The sequence below is a fragment of the Acipenser ruthenus genome, chromosome 12 (assembly GCF_902713425.1).
Source record: "Acipenser ruthenus chromosome 12, fAciRut3.2 maternal haplotype, whole genome shotgun sequence".
Taxonomy (NCBI): domain Eukaryota; kingdom Metazoa; phylum Chordata; class Actinopteri; order Acipenseriformes; family Acipenseridae; genus Acipenser; species Acipenser ruthenus.
The window spans coordinates 41,624,971-41,633,936 of record NC_081200.1 but is presented as its reverse complement, the minus strand read 5'-3'; the positions used below and the strand labels follow the sequence as shown (position 1 = coordinate 41,633,936).

Here is an 8,966-nt window from a genome sequence, read left to right as displayed (position 1 = left end):
TTTTTTTGTTAAAATTACACAGATAGTTCAAACAAACACAGATACCAGTGGGAGCAGCTGAAAGCTTAACCCAGATGCTGTTCCGACAGCTTTTGGTGATGGACAGCTACAGACCTGTCACTGAGATGAGCTGCTTTTGGTTGACAGAGAGGCATTTTAGATCCAAATGCAATCTCCCATTTCATTGTTGCAAGCGCAACAAATCACGCTCTTTGTCAAGACAGCACCTGGCTGCAGTACTCACGATGTCGTATGCAGGTGAAATCGCTGTCTCCATGGGCTTCGGCACGCAGTCCTGTCTGTGGGATCAGTCAGCGCTCTGGAACAAAGGGGAAGCGAGTTCACTTTCAAACTAGGAACTTTGGAACCTCTTGGAATGAACATTCTTTTCTGACATAATCATGACATCATCCACAGAATCCTTCAACAAGACCAGGTTTACTGCGCTGTGTTTGCTTTTCTTTCTACACAGCTGAAGGACTTTTCTACGAAACGTCCTGGAATAAATCTTTCTTACCTTTTTTCTTTTTAATTTTGCAAATTTTGGTACACAGCAGTTTTCCTTTTTAAAATAATAGAGAGAGAGAGCCAGGACAGTTAAACATGTCAGATAATGACCTGAACAGACACATAAAATCATACAGAACACGCCTAGCAGGGTATAGTGCACAAGTAACAGCTCGATTATTAGGCATGTGCATGTCAAGTGTCTCTACGCTCTTTGTGTAGATGAAAGCCCGGCACTGTATAAACACAGGGGTCCTATTCCACCACTCAGCGTTCATTCTACCTAGCAGTCTTGCCTACAGTAATCTTTACACAGGGATCACATGGCGAGCCAAATATGCATGTCTCGCTGAAATGCTGGATTCTGTCATCGCCTGAAAGAACTCACAGTTTCAGAAGTCATTCAACACTCTTATGTGTTTACACGTGTAGCCATTAGAGACGATTCTTTCAAGTGGCAGATTCAATTTCCCACGTCGAGGTGCAATAACAGTTGGCGTCTTGAATGCGTCATGCTTCGATCCTGTTACTTTTTTCAAATCTTTAAGAGGGGCAGATTCCAGAAGAGGGCAGTAATGATGCTGAATATACTGTCGTTTTTATGTACAAAATACACTTCGACCGCCCTCCTGTGGGCGTTTGCGGAAATGCTGGTTAGTGTCTCCTACGATTCGTTTATTTGAAAAAGTGTTTCTACACACACGCATTGATATGTTTCTGTGTAGGTCTGCTGTAGTAAATCTGGTAACCGTAACAGTTTAAGACACTCGCCTATAGTATAACACAACCCTAATTAGAATATTCAAATGCGATATTGTCTTCACCTGGACGTTTCAAACAAAACCCCCGCTGTGTTTCGCTTGGTCTTATTTTCCCATTGTGTACGGTTGCTAGGCGACAGTGTTTATATGCGTGTCCACGTGTGCTACGGTCTGTTTCGTTTATCGGACTAGAAGGTGCGCAGCTGATCACTGGTGGACTGGTTCGGGAAGGTTTGTGTGAATCGATTCAACTCCAAAATGGCTGCAGCAAAGGAGAAAGAGCCTTTAAACATGGTGCACCAGAATGCCATACTGTGCGAAACTACCAGCAAGGAGCACAGGCATCAGAAATTATACACGCAGTTCTGCATCAACCCCTACACAAAAAGTGAGTATCACCATCACTGTGGGATACAGGCATTAGCCAGCAAGAAGCATTGTACTGCAATGATGGGTAGGCTGCACATTATGATTCTACTTATCCTAAATATACAGGATACGTTTCTCAGAAGGTTGGCGTCGGAATAAACCGACATTTATTTTATATATATATATATATATATATATATATATATATATATATATATATATATATATATATATATATATATATATATATAATTAGCTCAAAGAGCCAGCTGCCCAACGTTTCGATATGTTGTACAGATCTTTCTCAAGGGAGCCTGTGTTTGAATCAAAACATTGGAGGTATTTATAGGTTTTTGACGGCATGACAACTACTCGTTATTGTTTACATTCAAATCCATGATTTATTCTTACATGATGTAATGGTGTTCTATACATTGTGACATCATCTCTACTTCTATCTTTGAATCTGTATTAATTCTAATTAACACTACTTTATATAAACTTATATTTTTATTATATCATGCAATGCTGGCTCTGAGGATCAGTCTAGATTTGGCCTCCCCAAGGCATCAGCATGCACAACTTTTGAATGAATTTTGTTTATTTATTTAAATGTTATATATTTATTGAAGTTAATTAGTTCATTCTTTTCTGTTGAGTCCCGCTGGCATAATCGTGTTCAGTCTATTTATCCATTTACTTTCTTTTATTCTTCTATATGTCGCATTGTCTAATTCGAGCTGTTCTAATACTACAAACCTTACATCATTTATATATATATATATATATATATATATATATATATATATATATATATATATATATATATTTGTATCTATCTATCTATAGTCCATTCTTTGACTGGGAAGCCGATGTCAGTACACACTGCCGTGGATGAAGAGGAACGTAAGTTTTTCACGTTCCTGTTGCTGTGTGTGTGTTTATTATGTTCTAACCTTATCTAATGAATGATTGATAAGGGAGTTCACGTTAGACTAGTCTTAACTTCCCCCCTCGTCTTAAGGCAAATGCAATCTGCACCACTGTTTTGTGAAAGTAAAAACACGATTGCAGATACAGAAATAACACACTAAACTGGTAACACTTTATTAATGATGGCCGCAAATTCGTATGTACTTCCTTTGTGTTCTGAAGTCATTCATTTTCAATTCAGCCCCTGTTGATTCGTTTGTATTTACTGTTACCCATATTCATGCCATGTTCCTTTGTAACAAGTATAAGGCATGCATGATAAGAATATAGAATCTGAATTTATATTCACATCTCAAACTGCACGTCTGCCTGTCCTGGCTTTCTTTCCAGCAAACTTTTTAAAAGTCATCCACAGAAGCAGACTGGAGCCAATGAAGAAGTACACCCACCCACAGACAGAGAGCCAGGAGATTGGTTGGAATACAACCCCTCTGGTGAGCGAGATCTGATTGAGATAAAAACAGCAGGAAACACACACACACTGCTGCACCAGCTTATTAAAGTAATGACACATGCAAAAGCAATGCCCGCTATTGTGCTGCTTGATAATTGTGTGATTTATGTTACACAGGCCCCTCGGTGCATTGTCTGTAGTACAATGCATACCGTTTTCATCGCCGTTGGTTGATGGGCTCACCAGACTTGCCTAATTCATTTTCTCTTTGATATCAGATTGATTCGGACCGCACTGACCGAAGGCTGAACTCCTATCGGAAGAACACAGAACTCACCAATTACATGGAAGCTGCCTGGCGCCTGAATGAACCGATCTTTCACTAGATGAATCATCTCGTGCAAAGCAACGCATTGGCCTGTAGCATGTGTTCTTGTTTTAATATAAAGAGGGGGATCTTTGACACCCCCGACATCTGTCTATAAAAGCTTAGATTAAGAAATCAAGTTTCATTGTACAAAGCAAGTTACGACACTGTTTCCATCCCAAACACCCAAAACTCATTTGAAATAAGACTTCCATTGGGGCGAAAGAGTGACCTTTCACTGTGTTTATTTATACTTGGTTGGTACATTTAGTAAAAATTCAACGTGCAGACAGGTCATTTCAGCCACTTTACCTAGTCAAGATTATTTACTCAAATAATCAGGTGTGTGTCAGCTATGAATCGTACACGCTTACTTGTGATGTCTGTATGTCTTCAATTGATTACCAACTGGAAGGTAAGACCACAACTCAGGAGGAAAAAAAAAAAAAGAGAGAGAAGCCTCTAAGCTGTTCCCTGCCGATTTAGCAGGGGCTTGCTCCCTGCTTGTGCTGCACAGCCACTCCCTCCTGGGATACCAGCAAGGCAGTCCTAAACAAACAGGACGGGGGCCGGGACAGTCAATCAATCGCTAGATAAGACACTGGACAGGACTGTGCTCGTTACTTTAGCTATGGACACAGGACCAAAGAACCAGTGATGGACAAGGCTTGCAGACACATGGGTTTGTGAACACTCGCTTCACGTTGCAGAACAATAGACAACACATTACATTGTAATGATGGGACTTTGCTAATTTGGGGGGGGGGGGGGGAATAAAAAATAAAACAAAAACAATTGGATTTTTTTTTTTCTTTAAAAAAGGGCTCTGGCCACCAAATTTGGAGAACTCACTGAAATGCAGTCGGGACAAATCTCCAACCTGGCTCAGTCAGGACGTGACACTGGACTGTGTCCAACAGCAAATTCTAGGTAGACGTAGAAACCTGCACAGATATACTGAACCACCGATTACAGGGTTCCCATAAAGCCACCACACAGGTAGTCCACACACTCCAGTTATATCAGTCTCTCAAAGGCACATCTTTCAACCCTAACAAACAAAACATAACAGAAATCATCCACACTGTGGAAACATGAGCTTGGAGTCCTGATCACAAAACACAGCAAGGCTGTGGAAACATGAGCTTGGAGTCCTGATCACAAAACAGAGCAAGGCAGTGGAAACATGAGCTGGGAGTCCTGATCACAAAACAGAGCAAGGCTGTGGAAACATGAGCTTGGAGTCCTGATCACAAAACAGAGCAAGGCTGTGGAAACATGAGCTTGGAGTCCTGATCACAAAACACAGCAAGGCTGTGAAAACATGAGCTGGGAGTCCTGATCACAAAACAGAGCAAGGCTGTGGAAACATGAGCTTGGAGTCCTGATCACAAAACAGAGCAAGGCTGTGGAAACATGAGCTTGGAGTCCTGATCACAAAACACAGCAAGGCTTCCATCAAGATCTGTTCTTCATCTTCTTCCGTGCATTCTTGCCAGGTCTCTTCTGCAAGAGGAAATAAAACAGGTTTTAGTTGTGTACAGACTCCAGTTCCCATGCATACTCACTCAGCATGATTTCTAATGGCTCTGGTTTAACGTCCTGCCTGCATGGTACGCAGGTCCCATGCATACTCACTCAGCATGATTTCTAATGGCTCTGGTTTAACATCCTGCCTGCATGGTACGCAGGTCCCATGCATACTCACTCAGCATGATTTCTAATGGCTCTGGTTTAACGTCCTGCCTGCATGGTACGCAGGTCCCATGCATACTCATTCAGCATGATTTCTAATGGCTCTGGTTTAACGTCCTGCCTGCATGGTACGCAGGTCCCATGCATACTCACTCAGCATGATTTCTAATGGCTCTGGTTTAACATCCTGCCTGCATGGTACGCAGGTCCCATGCATACTCACTCAGCATGATTTCTAATGGCTCTGGTTTAACGTCCTGCCTGCATGGTACGCAGGTCCCATGCATACTCACTCAGCATGATTTCTAATGGCTCTGGTTTAACGTCCTACCTGCATGGTACGCAGGTCCCATGCATACTCACTCAGCATGATTTCTAATGGCTCTGGTTTAACGTCCTGCCTGCATGGTACGTAGCTGTTGCTGGAGGCAGTAGGGTTAAGCAGGTGTTACTCACGCTCGCTCCCTGCTTCCCTCCTTTCCCGAAGTTCTTGCCAGACTTCCCGTGCGCCGCTTTGGATCGGAACCCGGACATGTCGTCGTGACTCTCCTTTGTGTTCCACTTGGAGCCTCGCTTCTTCCCTCCGAATCCAAACCGCTGGTCCTTGTACTGCCTCTTGGCATTGGGTCTGCAGACAGCAATGAAACACACACAGTGCTCAAAACAGCAGCACCTCATGCATGATCATACACTTCAGTTCTCAATGACGACTAAAGCAGCTTGTACACTAGAAACAACAGTGTACACACACTAGAGGTAGTAATCGAAATATATATGAAACACTTTTTTTTTTTTTTTTTTTTTTAACATTTACACAACAATAGATTAAGATTTAGATTAAACTGAACTCAGATCAAATAAAACTTCATCACAGAACATACCCATGTGCTTAGCAGGTATACAGGTAACCCCACTCTTAGCTCAGTGGTGGAGCACTCACCCTCGCTTCTTCTTCGCTGCGTTTGGTCCAGCAGCTCCAGGTGCCCCTTTCTTGCCCTTTTCCTGATCCCCGTCCATGAAATCCAGCTTGTCAGTCATTCCTACAAGCCAAAACAAAATGAAGAGTTAACCAACAGAGGCTGCTGCAGAAAACCATGATCAGTAAGGAATCCCGCCCCTCGCATGAAGCAGTGTGAAGGAACCCGACACTCCCCTCGATCAACCAGCTGGAGATGTCTGGAAAGGACAGCCATATACCTGAAGCCCTTATGTCAGGAGAACATATTTTATATTAAGACCTGGCTGTCAATCTTGCATGAACTCCTACTGCATAAAAGTCTGATCCACTCCAGGTTTTACAGTGAGTTTAATAAGACACACCTGAGCTTGTTACCTGTGCACTGCCGCTAACTAAGCTCAAAGTAAAACCTGGAAGGGTTCAAAACCGCTCTGCTGCGGAAGTCTTACCGTTACTGCCTGTAGTGTTCTAAATGGAACCCTGGTCCAGAAGTCCTCTCCCTGGACTCTTACCTTTCTGGTATTTCTTCACAGCCGTCATCATGGCTTTCTTGTCCTTCTGTCTCTTCTGCAGGACGTCAGTTTGAACCTGCAACGCACACATTCAACACTTCAGGGAAACCGTAAAACCACATTGAAAAAGTCCCTAGATCCTTTGACATCTAAACCTGCAGCATTCTAAATTCTGATACAGCAGAACAGATTTTAAAAGAAGCCAATTATAATCTTTGGCTGGAAGAAGTGTGTTCAGAAGGTTAAAATGGATAATCTTTTGATAGTTATATTTACAGTCTTGTCAATAAAGCACCCTTTCAATCTGGATGAAATTTAGAAACCCTAAAATAAACTAAAGTTGTAAGTTCAGTGATCAAATGTTTCTACTAAAAGTCTTTGTCACTACTTTACCTTCTTGCCATACTTCCTGAGTTCTCGTAGCTGCTTAGCCTTCTCCGACTTCTCCATGGAGGCCTGCTTGGCCATCAGCTTGGTTCTGATCTGTAGGAGAAACGGTTAAAGGCTGGGGTTTGACCATCAGATAAAACACTGATGCAACTCGGACGTGTTGCCACACATCTATGAGACATGCCAGAAACGTACAGCAATCTCCCTCCTTATACATTTACCAGCATTTCAATTTGGTCACGCTTGATCGACAAACACCTAACTGTGGTGTCTCGAGAGAAGTGCTGCTGCCCTCCAGAGCAGATATTAAAACAGCAAGTTACATGACCCTTGCCTTCTGCATGTGATGGTCGGTTTTGGCCATTTCAGCAAAGTAGTCCTCGGGTCTCTTGGTAGAAATATTGAATTTCTTTAACCGCGGCAACGCTTCCAGAACAGCTGCCTGGGCCTGTCGGTAACTAGAAAGAAAAAAATAAGACACATTATCAAGAGCTGGCATAGCGGTCCAACACACACACACACAGAGAATACCTGTTACCTGCTGAAACGAGACTTCAGTTTGATTGTCTAATGTTACAACTAAACATGTGATCTTTTAAAACATGAAAACACGAGACTGCCGAAATGTTCTTGGGTCCATACTCCTGCAGTGTATATAGCTGCAGTGTTATTTCTCTTAAACAAGCTAAAAGCTCTCAGATTGCACTCTCTCCCTCAAGTCTGTCCAAGCAGAACACCTGTACAGAACACTGAGGCCACGTGAACACTCACAAGTACATCTCCCTCTGGAAGTCGTCCTCAGCGTGGATCTCTCCGCTGTCCAGCGTGGTCAGCTTCCCGTCTGCCTTGGCCATGATATCAGGCAGGGGCCGGCTGGCCAAGTCCAGCCTCTCCACCCAGGCCAGGTCCTTCTTGAAGTCTGCCAGGCACTGCTTCAAACCCTCCTGGGGCAAAGAAGGGAAACCAAACACATACCCTGGGTTAGCAGAATGAGGGAGCAGCCAGGGACTCAGTCATCCCTTGAAAAACAAGACCTCCAACTATCAGTTTCAGATTATATTGTGTACGGTTTACAGGAAAACACCACATTAGAATAGGGCACAGGGATGCGAAGAAGACTGTCGCTGGAGAGCAGGTTGATCCATTCCTGGTTTCTAAGACACACCTTTGCTTACCTATGCACTGTGGCTAATGAAGCTCGCATTAAACCCTGGACTGGGTGAAACTGCTATGCAACACACCGCTGTAGAGAATGACAATCTGTCACGTCTAAAGGGAAAACCATTTGAATTGGGTTCGTATTATACAGTTCATATTAAAATATGTTTTATTGTTAAACCTGTTCTATACAGGTAAATACAATCCCTCCAGTGCATATAAACACACAGAACTCACCACGTTGTTGACCGCTTTCTTCCTGGCTTCTAAAGGGATGTTAAGGCCCGGTTTGAGCAGACCTTTAGCGAAAGCTTCTTGAAGCTGCAATAAAACACAGGTGTGTGCAATGTAATAACTGTGACTGCTGCACGGACCAGCAGCATTCACACAGGCAGATCCGGATAACGCGCCCCGAGTAGCACTAACAGTACTAGAAGCGTACTGTGTTTATACATGTACACCGTACGGTTTAAATTGCAGATAATGGAATGCATTTCGAATGGCAGGACATGCCCCTACCGGATCACATATAAAAGAAGTAGAAGCGATTGCCTGACATGCTAACGTCGTGTATTATTCTCGGTGTTTGTTTATTGTCAAATGCCGAGACGCTAAAACACACACACGGTGTTTCTCTCATTAATGCATGCATACCTCTCCGTCGGACATGACAGAGTCGTTTCCTTCTGACTCTGAACCCGACACCGACTCCTCTTCAAAATCCTCCATCGTCGAAATTGTGTTTTTAATTTGTTTTGTTTCAGTAACCCCTACGTCGCTCCCCGCTGCCACAAACTCACATGGACACACCACACGAGAAAGGAAGTCCGCGATGAAGCACGTACCCACTTCCTTTCCGACC

The 8,966-nt window shown here is 43.2% G+C and overlaps 2 protein-coding genes across 2 annotated transcripts; one reads left to right on the top strand and one right to left on the bottom strand.

Moving 5' to 3' along the window:
• The first annotated feature begins 1,152 nt into the window (after positions 1-1,152).
• LOC117416747 (cilia- and flagella-associated protein 144-like) lies at positions 1,153-4,156 on the top strand. The gene is made up of 4 exons (XM_034028135.3): positions 1,153-1,656; positions 2,487-2,543; positions 2,961-3,064; positions 3,303-4,156. Exons 1-4 carry the CDS (start codon positions 1,527-1,529, stop codon positions 3,408-3,410), a joined length of 399 nt encoding a protein of 132 aa, XP_033884026.2. The 5' UTR covers positions 1,153-1,526; the 3' UTR covers positions 3,411-4,156.
• On the bottom strand, positions 3,620-8,948 carry LOC117416746 (probable rRNA-processing protein EBP2). Its single transcript, XM_034924641.2, has 9 exons — positions 8,759-8,948; positions 8,342-8,425; positions 7,718-7,890; positions 7,281-7,404; positions 6,950-7,039; positions 6,557-6,632; positions 6,027-6,126; positions 5,543-5,714; positions 3,620-4,897 (listed from the first exon to the last, which is right to left on the bottom strand). Exons 1-9 carry the CDS (start codon positions 8,831-8,833, stop codon positions 4,850-4,852), a joined length of 942 nt encoding a protein of 313 aa, XP_034780532.1. The 5' UTR covers positions 8,834-8,948; the 3' UTR covers positions 3,620-4,849.
• Between the last annotated feature and the right edge of the window lie 18 nt (positions 8,949-8,966).

Excerpts from the sequence above, each read along its gene's own strand:
- LOC117416746 (XM_034924641.2), bottom strand. The coding sequence starts at position 8,833 with ATGGAGGATTTTGAAGAGGAGTCGGTGTCGGGTTCAGAGTCAGAAGGA. Across the intron at positions 8,426-8,758 it reads CTGTCATGTCCGACGGAGAG|CTTCAAGAAGCTTTCGCTAA; the intron begins GTATGCATGCAT and ends GTTTTATTGCAG. Across the intron at positions 6,127-6,556 it reads TGTGAAGAAATACCAGAAAG|GAATGACTGACAAGCTGGAT; the intron begins GTAAGAGTCCAG and ends TTTGGCTTGTAG.
- LOC117416747 (XM_034028135.3), top strand. The coding sequence starts at position 1,527 with ATGGCTGCAGCAAAGGAGAAAGAGCCTTTAAACATGGTGCACCAGAAT. Across the intron at positions 1,657-2,486 it reads CATCAACCCCTACACAAAAA|TCCATTCTTTGACTGGGAAG; the intron begins GTGAGTATCACC and ends ATCTATCTATAG. Across the intron at positions 3,065-3,302 it reads GTTGGAATACAACCCCTCTG|ATTGATTCGGACCGCACTGA; the intron begins GTGAGCGAGATC and ends CTTTGATATCAG.